Source organism: Temnothorax longispinosus, chromosome 10 (genome assembly GCF_030848805.1).
Source record: "Temnothorax longispinosus isolate EJ_2023e chromosome 10, Tlon_JGU_v1, whole genome shotgun sequence".
NCBI classification, from domain to species: domain Eukaryota; kingdom Metazoa; phylum Arthropoda; class Insecta; order Hymenoptera; family Formicidae; genus Temnothorax; species Temnothorax longispinosus.
The window spans coordinates 14033582-14050095 of record NC_092367.1 but is presented as its reverse complement, the minus strand read 5'-3'; the positions used below and the strand labels follow the sequence as shown (position 1 = coordinate 14050095).

At 35.0% G+C, this 16514-nt stretch overlaps 1 protein-coding gene across 5 annotated transcripts in view; it reads right to left on the bottom strand.

The window, feature by feature from the left end:
* LOC139820076 (uncharacterized) overlaps positions 1–16514 on the bottom strand; it is a 42812-nt gene that overhangs the window by 2492 nt on the left and 23806 nt on the right. For 4 of the 5 annotated variants that reach the window (XM_071790018.1, XM_071790017.1, XM_071790014.1 and 1 more), the window contains exons 2-5: positions 11438–11540; positions 9183–9368; positions 5793–5810; positions 4913–5081 (exon numbers count right to left, since the gene is read on the bottom strand). In XM_071790018.1, the coding sequence (XP_071646119.1) occupies positions 4936–5081; positions 5793–5810; positions 9183–9368; positions 11438–11522 (435 nt within the window). In that variant the 5' untranslated portion in view covers positions 11523–11540 and the 3' untranslated portion in view covers positions 4913–4935. The remainder of the gene's footprint in view (positions 1–4912; positions 5082–5792; positions 5811–9182; positions 9369–11437; positions 11541–16514) is intronic. The other variant, XM_071790016.1, reaches the window with a different exon arrangement.

Genomic DNA, 16514 nt, shown 5'->3' with positions numbered 1-16514 from the left:
GAATAAGTATATAGATAAAAAAAAAATAAAAAATCACCTAAGAATCGGTGCTCCATCTTATAGTTGTTATTGCGATAAATATTACCACAGCCTCAGTGGTCGAATTGGCAAGACACCCGCACGGTATACGGGAGGTTCCAGGTTCAAACCCTGGCTGGGGTAATATTTTTCGCAATAAAATTTAAAAACTATTTAATTTAGAAATTACATCAACTGACCAAAACCATGGTCAAAATTAATAATGTCTCGATGATTGATCCGAAAAAGTGCTGTGTGAATCCGACAAACCAAGTTGGCTCACAGTTTTTCAATGTTCATATCGAAAAGACCTTATATATTGCTAGTCACGGTCGATTTAAATTACTTTAATTGTTATTCTATATACTGGCGAAAGAAATTTATTATTCTGTTTAAAAAATCACCCCTGAACTTTTCGAGAATATTTGTGACACTGAAAAGAAAAAGAAGGAAGAAAACTCTTTCTAGGAAAACTTTTTATTAATTTTTTAGAACCGTGTTTTCCTGTTAAAAGAAGAAAAACCGACGAGAACCTCATTGCTCTCATTGAATAAGTATGGATAAGAAATAAAAAATCTTATCTCGGTCTTCGAGAATATTTGTGAAGCTAGAAAAGAAGGGAGAAGAAAAAACTCTTCCTAGGATCTATTAATTTTTTTTAGAACCGCATTGCCGTCGAAGAAAGACATCAACTGAAATCCTTATTGCTCTCATTAAATGAGTACGGGTAAAAAATAAAATCATCCCGGCCTTAGAAAACATTTGTGATGTCAGAATTGAAGGACAGTTGGGAGGAAAACTTCTAAGGTATTCCGGCGCCGTTTCATTGCCGTAATTATTTTATTGTTAGGTACAATTGTCGTCCAATCAGCGCGTTTCCCTTGTATCATACGATTCGCCTAATTCGGATAAATTCAGATTGCTAACGGAAACAAGGAAAGAGAAAAAGAAACTCGAAGAGAAACGTAGTTTCGTATGACGCTCGCGAATTTTCGCGGTTTTTAATCCGATCGTGCACGTGTTTTTTCGCGAAACATAGAGTTGAATCGCGTTGCGGGTGCCACTAATTAACGGGCAGTTCGATTTTTCCCTCGGTCCAACGAATAAAACGCGGATATTTTTAGCTCGTACGCTGTTGTTAGAGAACATAGGGCGTCATCATTCGTATCGCCTGTCGATTGGCGCGACGGTTTTCGGCATCAAGGGTAAGATATTCTTTTATTTAATTTTTAGAATTTCTTAGAATTGCACTTCCGAAAGAAACATCGACGCAGATTGCATTAGCCTGATTGAGAACGTGAGAACGAATGAGAGATAAAAGGTCATTCCATACATTCCATATTTCAGGAAAATTCACACTACGAAAAAGGGATGGGGGAAGAAATAAATCGTAAAGTGTCCTGACGCGACGTCATTATAGCGTTTTAGCTTTTACGTACAATTGTCAACCGATCAGATACGATTTACACTGTTAAATATTAAAGAGAGTCTGAATTTGGACCAAAACGTTGTGTTTTATTATTAATAAATTTTCCAGTTATGGTCAAGGAAGTTTGGTGATATTATTTTATATTCACTGGCGAAGAAAATTTCCCATTATTGTTAAATATTAAATTTAATTTGATAAAATTTAAAGCAATACCTAGAATTAAATAACATTTTGTTATTTTTAATCACCATGTGTGTCAAAATTTATTATTTTAACAAAACAGTATTGTTAACTTTATTAGTTTAGTTAATTTATTAACATTGTTCTAATTAAATTCACGACATATTGAGTAAAAGCAGTGACAATTTATATCTAAGAATGGTTACTCAAATTACTTAAATTGAGTATAATTCAATACTACAAATTTAACAGTGTAATTTGGATTTTAGGGTGCTAGAAACAAAGAAAAAAAAGGAAAATGTGGTTTTGTGTGACGCTCGCGAGTCTTCGTGGTTCTTTATTTCTTTCGAGAAATATCGCGTCTTGAATCGTGTCAATGGAGTCACTAGCAGGCAACTCGATTTTCCTCGGTTTAATGAATTATCTGTGAGTTTTTTTGGAATTCATACCAGTTATTAGTGAACATATAGGCACCATTGTTCGAATCGCTTTTCGATTGACTTCGGCATGAAGGCCGTACGTGAGATATTCTTTTATTAATTTTAAAATTGCGCTCTTGCAAAAGAAATGACTAGAAATGTAGAAATTAATCAGAAATTTTCATTGCGCGTTAATATGAGAGGATTGAGAGGTGAAAAGTGAGAAATTGTCTTGTACGAAAAATTCTTGGCGTCGGTAAAAAAGGAGAAAAAGAAGAAAATTCTAATCTGATGCCTAATAATACGTTTTAATTATAACTTTTATTTATAAATGGATTTTAATTATAAATGTTTTAATTGTGATTTCAGGTGTAACTGCTGTCCGACTAGCACCGTCTCTCGCACGTAGGATTATTCATATACGTAATTCGAATGAATTCAGTGTGTAAAAAAACGCAAGAAAAAAAGAGCTACAGAAAAATTGATAGCAGGAGAGAAAAACATAGTTTTATTCAATGATTCGTGGTTTTTTGTAATCTTTTACTCACTCACGTGTGTTCGTTGCAGAATATATCAATTACGATTGTATCGCGTTTCCGTTAATTAGCGGACAGTATCGTTTTTGTCGTATAGTATTAATGAGATATCAGTCGTTTAATCCGTGAATCGGGTGGAGGTCGTATATAATTATTAATGTATAGAGCTTTACCTTTCGAATTATCTTTCAATTTCGCGATTTTAGTGCTGAGATTCAAATAATTACTAATAAAATTTTAGAACTATTTACTTTTATAAAATAAATATCAATTCAAAGTTAATTAGAGATTTTTATTACGTAGGATATGAAATAAGCAGAAACTCCATACATTATCGGTTTTTTCATCCATTTCTGCGCGTTTTTTTATGGAAAACTTCGAGCGTGCCGGCGTCGTTTTACCATTAATTAGTAATTAGCAATTAGGTTTTTGTCGGTTTAACATTAGTATTCGTTATTTGATATGCGAATTGATTGGAGCTAGCACACATTTGTTATCGCATACCTATACATATATAGTTCCACTGCTCAGCTCATCTCTTGTTTGACATGACTACTTTTAATACAAAGATTTAGTTAGCTATCTTTTTTTTCATTGCTTTAATGTAGTATTAATTTAATCTATAAATCGAGTAGAGTGCATCTACTGTTATTAATGCACACAACTCTACCGTTTGCATTATTTTTTGATTGATATTGTTTAATTTTAGTATAAAGTATAAGTGTTTACGTAATTTGCTATTTTTTTTACCTAATTAGTTAGTTTTTAATTGTTTAATTAGTTAGTAATTAATCGTTTAATTTGCGAATCAAATGGAGCTTGTATATATTTGTTAATGCACATAGCTCTGTTCGAATTATCTCTCGTTTGGTATGAGTGCTTTTAGTACAAAAATTTATTAAAGAAATTAGCTCTTTTTTTGTTGTTTTTAATGTAATATTAATAATTTATTCTGTAAATTGGATGGAGTATGTATACTATTATTAACGTACGTTGATTCATTTCGAATTACTTTTTGATTGACGCGATTAATTTTAATACAAGTATTTATGTAGTCAATTAGCTATTTTTCAGTTGCTTTATCGTAATAGCACTCATTTAATTTGCAAATCGGATGAAGCTTATATACTGTTATTAACCTACATAGTTCCGCTGTGTTCGAATTATTTCTCGACTAACACGATTAATTTCAGTACAATTATTTATGTAATTAGTGCTTTTCTGTTGCTCTCTTTAACGTAATATTAATTATTTGATTTGCGAACCGAATATATATACATACATTTGTTAATGCACATAGCTCCTCCGTTCGAACTATCTCTCGTTTAGTATGAATGCTTTTAGTACAAAAATTTATGTAGTTGGTTACTTTTTCTTCTTTATTGATTTTAAAATCGTATATTTTCTTTTTTTCCCTTTTATGCGAAAAAAATCCGCTATAATTTAGTATAAAAATTTGAGTGATTAGTTATTTTATTCTTTTCTTTCTCTCTTCTCTTCTCCGCGAAAGAAATATCGACTTGAAGTTAATTAAAAACTTTTATTGCATGAGGCATGTGAGAAATAGGCCGTAGTCACTCCATACGTTTTCGCAGTCTTTTAATTAATCGTGCGCGTTCTTCGCGAAAAATATCAAAATCAATCAAATTGTTGGTATCGCTAATTAACGAGTAGTCTGATGTTTGTCATTTTAATGAAGCCGTTTATTTTACCGCGATCCAGATTGAGTTAGTGTACACTTGTTAATGCACATAGCTTTGTTCGAATCATTTTTCAAGTGATGCGATTGGTTTTAATACAACTTTCACGTACAAAAATAACGGTTTGTTATTTTTTTAATTAACTTTAAAGAAAACAGTGTATTATGAGAAAACGTTTCTGCAAATTATTTAAAATTAATTTGAGACTTATTACATCATAGAATATAGATGAAAAATAAATAGCCATTTTGTATGTCTTCGTAGTCTTTTATCCGATTGTACGCGATCAGAAAATATCGAACGCGCGTTGTGGTTGCCGCTAATTAACGGACAGTCCGATTTAACGACGTATTAGCCGCGTAATCCGTAAATTGAAAGCAGCTTGTATACAGTTATTGATGCAATACAACACAGCTGTTCGAGCTTGATGTAATTATTTTCTCTATAATTGTTCACATCGATGAGACATTTCTTTTTCATTAATTTTAAAGTTGCATTGTGAAAGAAATATTGATTGGAAATTAGATTCGTATTGTGTAATCGGCGACTATATGTATAATATAATTTCCCCCCTATCTTTATAAGAAAGTGAGTGAGGCGGGTAATGTTAACGTATCTCATCGTTATTACCTCGACGGTGCCAAGTCCGGATGCTAGTCAGGACTACTTAATTCGAGGGCCGTGCTCTGCTCTGGATCTGAACGCTCCTCGACGACGGTGTCCAGCTCCAGGGATGAGAAGGCTCGGGATCCTCTATCGCTCCTTAAGGACACCGTACGTGCCGGTCGATCGACGCCAGCTGCGGGAATGTCGACGACACGTAATAAGTCGCATAATAAATAAATAAAAAAATATTATTAACTACACATTCGCGCTGTCGCTTGCAAGTTTCAACGACTTCAGAATCAATTATTTATGACGATTAAAGACGCGAATGCGTTTAAAGTGTCACAAATTAAAATATGTTCCTTTTTTTTTATTCGCTTTGTTTGCTCTGATCGCAATCATCGAGAATTTCAAGAATATTCACCGGTCGATTGACAAAGCTCTCGACATCGGAAATTTCTACTTAAATCAACTACGAGAATCTCTAAGATTCCTACACTGGCTCTAAGCTAATTTAAACGAACCATGCAAATTTAACATAGCTTTTATCTCATTTTTTAAATCTAAGAACAAAAAAAAGTTGCGTTGAGCCTATATTTTCACAAAATAAAAGTAAAAATCAGTGAAGTGTCTCAATACACACTATCTATATTTAAATGTTTTCAATAAAAATATAATCGCGTTCTAAATAATATTATATCTCATTCTTGTACAAACCTAATTATGTTTTAATTTGATTTCGATTAAATCCTATAGTATGATACGACAAGCCACAAGCGCTGGCACATTTTATATTTAAAAAAATCTGTTCTTTTTTCAAATGCTAAAGAAATTGCTAATTGTCGTAAAATATCGGTCAAATTTCTAGAAATCGAGCGATGCTATTAACTACATGATATTTTACCTAAATCCTCTCTTGATGCTGCGCTTGCCAACACAAATAAACCTTTCAGTGCGGATTAATTTTGTACGGTAAAATTTTATTCTAAATATACATGCATTCCTTCACATGAAACAAAAGTTACTTTCAACGGGTAAGTTTAGATAACTGATTTACGGTTTACGCTGTGTGTAAAATTTAATCCTCTTTAACCGGAATTAGGGAGTTTCCTGATATAATAATAATAAATGGATTTAATTTCTCTCTGCTGTTTAAAACTTTTTGTTCATTTTTCGCATGTTGCGGCGCACGCATAAATTGCATTCTCGCCCGTAGAAATAAATTTTAATTGCAAAGAGATACTGAAATAAGAGAGAACAAAACAATTAATAATATCACGATCTCACGAAAGCGTATATTCTGGCTTCGATGATATTTTCGGCAAACTTTCAATTGACCTTTGAATTTTTTGTGGAATTTATAGTCAATCTTCTTTTGATAAAAATGCAAAAATAAAACATGGAGAGTTTTAAAATTATAAGCGATTATAAAAAGCAATCATTTTTCTCTTTGCTCTTTATGAAAATAAGAGACCAAGAACTCGAACAGATAATAAAATCTTATTTTTCATTCAACTTTTAATTTATATTTAACTTTACTTTAAATAATTCGAGATTCAATCATTAAGATAGTCAATGTAAAAAATTATAAAATAATGTAAAAACAAATGCTATTTAACCTTTTACCGAAAAAGAATTAGCTTTAAATTTCTCAAAAAATATACAGATAATATTTCTTATGCATATGATGATGCGTGTCATATGTATCTTCTTTTTCATATCTCTGAAAATTAATAGCTACCGAAAAAAGCTTGATAGAGTTAAATTTGTACACTACTCATGTGATATTCATGGGGCATTTATCTTCTGTTTTTCGGCGGGCAATCTCTTGTTTGGAAGACGAATATTGCGGACGGTAAATTTCATGCCTCGACTACTGTGTGCACTAAATAGTGATCTAAAACGACCGTCTACTATCTGGTGTTGACTGGATTGTCGTAAATTAAGGGTTTGGTGATCGCAACGGACACAATGCCTTACGTGGCTCGTCCACGGGGACGAGCAACATAAAAAACTTTTTTGTTAACTATTGAGAGAGAAAGAGAGAGAGAGAGAGAGAGAGAGAGAGAGAGAGAGACCGTACTAATACTACGTGAAGTGAAGAAATAAATCCACGCTTCCGCACTCATCAAGTACAATATTGCGTCGGCTTTAAAATTTTGCCATTTATTTTGTGGTAGTCGATACGCACAGAGAGATCGCATTAAATCAGCATGTATATTGAGAAAGAATTTGTTAAGAATTTAATTAAAAGTTTTACGTTATTTTTAATAATATTCTATGTTTTTGACATTGTATTATAAAAGATTCTTTCTAATAGTAGCAGGAACATATTACTATATGTCGAGCTTTAAATTACGCTGAGAAATTCTGAAAATGCAGGTATATCAAGTTAATAATAAAAATAAATATGCAACAGTTTATGTAATAAAAATTATAAAGATATATATATTCTATAAATAATTCCGAATCATATTATGCTTCTATTAAATGTACTTAGGCAAATTTTGGGGATATTTAATGACGCATTATTTGTGTAAAATATTATTATACGTTATTATATTACAAGTTCAGATAGTTTTGTTAATTACGTTCATTTGCTGGATGTATCACTTATTAATTAAAATAATATTTCTATTAATAAGTGAAAAGGATTTACTGTCCTTCTCTACCAGATTGTCTATCACAATTCTGAATTAAATAAAATAATTTATACAACACACGTGCGTGATATATTGACGTATGATTAATTTTATACGTTGTAGTATTATGCAGGCGATTTAATGTGACGATATCGCGAATAAATTAGTTTATCGATCTACGTGATTGTTTACCGATACAATACTTCCGCAAACAATATGTAAATGGACCATGTTGAGGTATATCAACGATGTAAATAGTCTTACGCGAAAATGACGTTTATCGCCGTATATATGTATTTGCTGCTGCTCCGTCGTATTCTCACCGCAAAAAATATCGGACACCAGATTAATAAAAATTTTTTGATGTAAGGCAAATTTAAAAATATTGAACGGAGAGGTAGAGATAATAACGTGGTCATCCGCGATGCATATTCCGACCGCGCGGAAATTCACATGCACACATAAAATCGCGTCCGGATAGGGTGTCGCGCGGTATATACGGGAGAAACGGCGCTCCAGAGAGAGAGCGCCATATTTTATGCACCGCGTTGCACTCCGCGGAAATGGATTATCAATGAACGATGTAAGATCCAATTTTTGATACTACGTGTACGATAGATCCATTTCCGCGTTGCGATATCGCGTGCTGCGGTTTCCCCTGATAAGAAATTAATTTCTTCTTGTCGTAAAAAATTCATCCAAGTGGTTTCCATGACCTCCGTGACTTTTTTTTACGATTATTTTGCATGCGAATGTCATAGCGTTTCGATATCGGTAAATAATTCGACCTGATTTCAATCCAGAAATAATATTTCATGCATCTTTTACGCGTTCTTTTTTGCGGAGCAATTTATTGTATATCCGAATTATCTTGCGCTAAAAAGAGCGAGGGTTCAACTGGAAATTTTTCGAGTATTCGCTTTCGAATAGGCTATACAAACGCGCGCCTGCCATAGTTTCAAGCTAAAAATATCGACTGTTAGTGCATGGGAATTCGAATGTTCAGACCGGAATTGAATCTGGCGAAGAGCTTCTTCCGTTCTCTTTATGTTTATTCCAATGGTCGCGTATGACCGGTATTACCTCTATACGAGTGCATTTGTATGCCGTCACAAGAGAGTACCTGCGTGTTATGCATGTATTCCGTCAGGAAGTCGTGGAAAAAAATGTAGAGAGAAAAAGAGAGAGAGAGAGAGAGAGGGGTAGAAAGCGCAGTCGCTATTAAAACAAAAAAAAATTAGAGCAAACGGTGTTGTGTTTTATTTTCTCTATATAAATATGTGATTTAAATTTACGACATCTTCAAATAAATGTCACGCCGTTATAAATATTGACAAGTTGTACTGTTACTTATTTTATCAAGACAACTGTAATATATATCATTTTATATTTTAATTTTATTTTTAAAGCAATTTATATCAGATACGGTATTTCATGAAATTAATTTCAACAGAGTGAAAACCCTCGCGACATATATCGTGGTACGTCTAATTATTTTCCCGCAACCGCATGTTCTATCCGGTTGATTAGCATCGCATATTTAATTTTGCACGAGCGATTTGGTTTCTATTCAGTGTTCCTATTCACACAGCGAAATATGTTCCGCGTGTGCGCCTGTCCCAGTTTCACTTTTAAACTCGGTGGGTGCTCACCTAGGCGATGAACCGGGCTGAAACGGACGAGGCTCAATGCGCCATGATCCAAATCACAGTTTCTTCGCCGGGCTCGTTCCCTGGCGAGTTTTGCTCTCCTCCGTAGGCAGCAAATTACCATCAACGCCAGCAATGGAAACCCCAGAATACAGGACACGATGGGGATGATTATGCTCTCTGGCGTAACTAAAAGATGCAAATTGGTCACGTTAGCTAGGGCTTTGGTGAATTAGTAATAATTTTGTTTTATTGCCATCACGCGTATATAACTCTCCCGCGGCACAAATGTAAAGTGTTATCTTTTTCAGCGATGTAATTGTTGAAGCTTTTAATAACTTAAACAATGTTTTTTGATGAGGTGTTTTTATTATTCAGCATAAAAGTTTAGAACACTAACGGTGCGATTTTTTTCGGAATGTCCCGTTTTTGTAGGATTATTTTTTTTATGACATCACAATTGTTTGTATGATCTCGTATCAAATTGTTTGAATTCATTTAATTTGTTGATATGTCAATTTAGATTTACTAGGCACTTAAATATGACTTTGTACACAAAAAGCTACGTAGTTTTATTTTTATTTTTGTTATCTATGTGCATGAATCTTTAATGAAGCGCATATGCCACTTAGACAGTGATTATTCCGGGTCACGAAGCGGATTTTATATCTCTGGACAAAAAGGGCATGCACTTCTCGAAAGTTTGTCAGTTCATGAAATTTTCAAGCGTGTAATAAGAGCGAAGTTGGTTACTTGAATCGAATTAATGGGTATTATAAGACGGGGGCTTAAGATGGGCACTGATTGGACTTTCAGTCCGTATTTAAAAGAACTTAAATCCTGACTTTCTCTCAACTACGACAGGACTGTTCGATTAAAACTTTTGCATGAGGCATAATGTAGTAATGTCGACATTTCTCAATATAAAAGCGTCCCAGTTCTCTTTCGGATTAAGCGTTATCTTAGTATGTAATACGTAGAGCTTGAATTTAGCTTTTACAGTATGCTGTTCTACCTACACGACGCAAAGAAAAGCCAGGTTCTTTTGAGGAACTTTTAATCAAGATAGCGCAACTTCTAGAAAACGAGATACAACACAACTTTTAGACCAGATACAACTTTCGACTTCATTAAATTGCTCTTATTGTAAATAATCGAAAGACAAATTTTAATTTATTAATTGCTGCATGTGCAATATGTTATTTATTATTAATTTATTAATTGTACGGTTTATTTAAGAGATTACTAAGGAATATTGCTTTTAATGTACAATTTTCTCTAAAAATTATAAATATCATATTCTGTGAACAAAATTGGATATTCCATATTTCGCTTATTGTAATGCTCGACGTGTTTCTTGTATTGTGTACTCGTCGCGTTTCGCATATTGTCGTTCGTGTTTCATGAAGCTAAGGATTTGTTTTTAGATCGACGTGCGCGAGCTGTTTTTCGAAGGCAGTTGTCCTGTAGCTGCAAATTAGAGCTATTGTGAGGATTTGAATGAAGCACCGATTGCAGATTGCGCAAAGTTCATAGACGTACAAAGTTTTAACGTCAACTAATTAATCCAACAGAAAACCGTGACGCAAATAGCTACGTCGTTTCGCCGAATTAAGTACTTTACCCCTTGAATAGATGCTCCCTAAGTTCATTAAATATCAATGGTCTATTAATTGCTAATCTCTTAAGTTGCATTAATTGCGCAAAAAAAATCATTTCCAAATTACTTTGAGAGTAGAATCCCTTTACTTCAGAGATGTCGGTATATGATCTGCAGTCATCGCACAATGGAGGCAAACATCAGTAATTAATAGCAGGCAAAGCCTTTGATCGGCAAACGATCGGATAACAGTGCTGCGTTATTGTATTATCACACCGCTAACACTTGTTAGTGGATTCGTGTTTCTCCTAATTCGTAGCAAGCCGTATAACGGGCGAACGGCTGAGACTAATTACATGATCAATCCGCCGTCTCTCTCCGCCTCTTTAAATCCCTCCGCTCCAGCTACTCGTTTGCAATTTAACATCGCCGTGGGCGCGATCTAATACTTCGTACAAGCGTCTAATTAAACGTCAACCCCTTCGCGCAGTTAATATACCGTGTCTTCAAAATGAAACTGGCGCCACTCAAGATAATACGTGATACGAGCCGCCCGCGCCGTGCCGGTGTATTTTCTTGTAACAAAGTGTGGAACTTAGTTTCGGCGTAATTCAGGCTGAGAATTAGAGAATTAAAAACATGGTACTTGTGTCCTTACCCGTCGGATATACCAAGATTGTAGGCCTTTTGGAGTGCGGAATCGTGGGCATGGTAGGTCGACCAGCTCTCACCTCGGCCGACATTTTCCCTTTGTTCTGCAACTGAATGGAAATGCACCTTTGAACTGACTTTTCAGACCTCGATATACATTCTGATCCCTATTCGGTATGTAACGCGCCTTTGCCAAGTCGAGCATAGTCGCGAATTGAGCGAAACATCAGGGAAGACGAAACAGAGAATAAAATGTAATTTTAATTGAAGAGAGATTCTATTGTGGAGCATGTTTTTTTTTGTTCTTACATTCGAGCGTCACTGATGCGTGCAGGTAATAGAGTTATAGCGAAATACAATCAGGAAGGTCTTGTCATGCAACAATTCATTAATATATATGTCGCTGTCCTCTCTGACGAGTGCTTCGACGATTCGTTATATCGGGAAATACCGAATGACGAGCGATTTTTATGTTTCTCGCGTTGGAATGCGAGGTGCGCTCGTCGCTCGTTGGTGAGTTTGGAATCGATAGCCGCCGGTAGCCCGTAGCTCCGGTTACAACGTGCGATTTGCACGCGCCGGGAATCAGTTGGCGCGACGTTCGCGCCTCGTCAGAGACATGGAATTGCTGCCGTTGCCCGCAGCGCACGGAGACACTTCGCAAGAATCGAATTTCTTCGCTTCGTTCGATTGTCGGATTTACTCGGTTACCCTTGGGATTCAAATTATTTTGCGAGGCGGTGAACAATGTCGTGACGTCGAATATTTTTACGCGTTGTGCTCGAAGGAATATCTGTTTCACGGATATGATTTATTATAATGCATTTTATGTAGAATATAACAGCAAAGTATATTTTTACTATATAAATTTATTATTATATTTTATATAATAAAGATTATAATATTTGACACAGAGAGAGATATACATATATAAATATATATTACATCATATAAAATAAAATAAAATGCTACACCGCGTATCATATTCGGCTACACTGATATTTTAGCTGCGTTATCACTTTTCTCATTAATATTTAATGTGTCTACCTCGAGGGACGAAGAAAATGTGAGAAAGGTTTTCCCATATGCAGTGTATAATTCATAGCCGCCAGAGAGTTATCTCAGTATCTTTTTCTCGGTGATGCTAAAAACGCCTTAAATGACATTATGTAAAAGAGCTACTTAAAGTACGGTAAACCTGCCAGACTCCGTTCCTAATTTCCTGTTTTTACCGAATGTTGATTTTGGTGAATTACATAAATTTCAAATAAATATTTGCGACAGTTTTCTTCTAAAAGGGAAAAATATCTTCGAATAGTCGGTGTCGATTTTCAAGATTCCTTTCGACAAACTTTTAATTTCTCTAGAATTCTTTGCAGACACATTCCGAATTCTTTTTAAGATCGTCGCTTCCTTTTGTCTTTTTTTTAGTCTAAGACTCTAAAGCCACTCTAAGGCACAATTGCACAAATGCTAATTGTACTGTCTCTGTGAAAAAAAAAAAAAACACTACAGGGATATTGTCCGTGATCGAAATCTAGGTGCAATAATAGCGGACGGTAGATTATCGAGAATTTGCGATATCGGCAAACGTCAGGGACAGATAATGCGGGATAATGTGCGCGCGTAAAGGCTTGCTCTGGCTTGCCCAGCTGGCGTGGTTAGGGTTAGGGCGTAGCACGAATTACGAAATGCAATTAATCTCCTGCGGCGGTACGAAGATTCCTCTAATCGAATTGCCGTAATTGTTAAACTTTATCAATTAAATTGACACGTGTTTCGCTCTTAAATTAACATTCTAGTCAAATATATAGCGTTTATTTAGGAACATGCCTATATATATTTTATGTGAAATAGTTTGACCGTAAACTTGGAGTCGGCTTGTTGTCGAGTATCTTTTCGCCATCTTCAAGTCGCGATCCACAGCAGATAGGATTTTCATTAATCTCCCCGATATCTGTTGCAGAGATATCGGGGAGTTCGGGAGATATTTTTTTCCGATCTATTTTATCTGGCTTTTGTCAGGCCACCCTTATCCTTGCTGTAGCGGTTTATCGAGTATTGCTACTATAAATCGTTTGGGTGTATATATGCTTTGCTTAGATAACAAAAAAAACCTCACGAGCTGAATACAATGCTCGCGGAGGAGAAAGGGACTGTTATCGTATCTTGAAGAAACAACCACGAAGGCACGCAAAGATTTCTTTTACGCTCAGGGGAGAGCCTAATCGTTTACTTAACCTACGTGATATTGCGAGATGAACTGAATCAGAGAAGAAAGAAAAATATTGTCTTCGAACAAAGAAGTAAGATTAGCGGACTCTCAATTATAAGAAATGATAAGGAATGGCAGTAGCATTGTTTACACAGAAAAAAGTAGAAACTTGCACATTGCTTCCTCATAGTTTTTAAGTGCAAGTAGAAACCTGCACATTGCTTCCTTATAGTTTTTAAGTGTGCAAGTAGAAACCTTCGCTCACAAAGCTCCTCTATGAGGAAGCCTTGATTTAATTCGATGTATAATTATTAGTATTTATTTGTTTTAGCTTCCTCATAGAGGAAGCTTTGTGAGCGAAGGTTTCTACTTGCACACTTAAAAACTATGAGGAAGCAATGTGCAGGTTTCTACTTGCACACTTAAAAACTATGAGGAAGCAATGTGCAAGTTTCTACTCGCACACTTTTTATCGTGATAAGCTTTATTGCGACTAATATCTGTTATACTATTACAAACTGTATGGGAATTGGGCAAATGGATCCAATATGTGATCATTGTTCAGCAAAAAAGTTTAAAACTTAAGCACCTAGAATGTGTTATATTCATGCGGAAAAGTTAAACTACCATCTTTAAATCAACCACCCGACACACTCCTTATGTTTGTCCACAATAAGGATATTGAAATACAAATGAAGTCGTTTTAAGAAAAACAACTCCCGGGCGAAGCCCGGGTAACCAGCTTAAAAAATTATATATAAAATATGGGTAGAAAAGACTGAAAAATATAATAAAATTAGAAATAGATCGACATTTCCATTGCAAATTTGCGGAAGTCCGAAGCAATCACGGACATTTTTAAAAAAATTCGAAATTTTTTTAAAAAAGAATCTCTTTACCGATCATTGCCAAATTCAATACCAACCTTCCTTGAATGATACTCTATCAATTAAAAAAAAAACATCCCAATATCTCAAAAATTACGGAAGTTATACCACAAACAAAAAAAAAAGATAATTCAACACCAACCTACCTTTAACGATACTCTACGATTTTTCGACGTTTTCGAACATAAGCAACACTTTGGCATCGAAAACTCAAAAAACAATTTTTACTTTGGTCTTTTCTACCTCTATTTCATATATAATTCTTTTAAATTCGGTTGATTAAACTTAACTGTATATGCGAGCGAAATTATGGACCTTTGATCGCGTATAAAGCTGGATCTAATTAACCAAATCTTAAAAAATTATATATGAAATAGGGGTAGAAAAGACTGAAATATAATAAAATTAGAATTAGAAATAGATCGATATCTTCAAATTTGCGGAAGTTGGAGCAACCACGGACATTTCTAAAAAAAATCAAATTTTTTTTTTAAAAGAACCCTTTTACCGATCATCGCCAAATTCAATACCAACCTTCCTTGAATAATACTCTATCGATTAAAAAAAAAACATCCCGATATCTAAAAAATTACGGAAGTTGGAACATATACGGACAACAAAAGCGTACATACATACACACACACATACACACATACACACGGACATTTTGTACAAAAGTGATTTTTCAATGATTTAGATCATTCTAAACACTTTGTCGAAAATACTTGAAAAAAAAATTTTTTTCACGAAAACAAAGCTTCCTCTATGAGGAAGCAAAAGTGTTAAATTAAAACTTATATATACTCTCATACACGCAACAATCTATATAATCTTCTTATAAGAATTTCAACTTTTTTTTCTTGTGGTTGAATATAAAATACTTTATTAAAAAGCAAGTTTTCTTCGTTTAACGCAATATAATCTTATTTCAAAGTTTCCACGTTGAAACCAAAGATATTTTCAAATCAAGAATATTCTTTATTTCTGTGTATGAAGACAGAATTTCTCTGAAATATTCGGGGGAAGAGTGTTCTTGGAAAATGACGTGGAAAACGCTGCGTAAATAAATCTTTCAAATATCTAAGAAATATTTACCGACAAAATATAGAACTTTGTATGCATATATGTTTGATTTTACAACGCAAATTCAGTATATAAAGTTTTGAACTGTCCTAAAGAAGAATAAAAGTCGATTTCTCAGTATGCTGACTCCGTGTTATGTGAAAACTTCGTATTTTTAATAAAACAATGAATTTTACAGTGAGATATTGGCGCTATTTTAGACGTCGATAGCACTCTGCGCGTCGAGCTAAATTGTTCTATCAATTTCTAGTCTTCTGCCGGAGAGAAGTAGCCTTCGCCTCTTGGTGCACGTCGGCGAGAGCCTACGAGATTTTCTGGCCGCCAGAAAATGATAGTTACGACGTGCACCTGTTATCTAAGTCTGTTAGTCCGGTGTGAAAAATCTCATTTCGCGGAACATATATTCACGTGAAGGGAATAGTCAGCTCTCGAATCTTCGGGCGAGGAGCAAAATCTTGCGGGAGAATCTTACGAATGCAGAAACAGCATTCTCCTGCATGCAATTGTAAAAAAAAGATGAAACGTAAGGAGAGATTTTATCCAGTTATGCTGGAAAACTCTTCTTGATCTCGTTTGTTCCTGTTTCCGCGAGAACGTGAAAAGATCGTTCTCCGTCCTATCAACAAGTTTTCATCTTCCGCATTCGGAGTCTATGAACCGCCCAAAGGCCGCGCCGCGCGCAAAGGTAAGTGCAGGGGGGGGGCGGGCTAACAGCTCTATCTGCATTTCCCACATTTTGGCACGCTATCGGAATACGAGCGGCATGTATGGCCGTAGGAAGTTGGTACTCCATATTGCCTCAACATCGCGGAATGCCAAGGTATTTACGTCGCTTATGTATATGGGTTCGTCGTATACCGATCTCGAAACAGGCGAGATGTTTGCTCCGGGTTTGCATA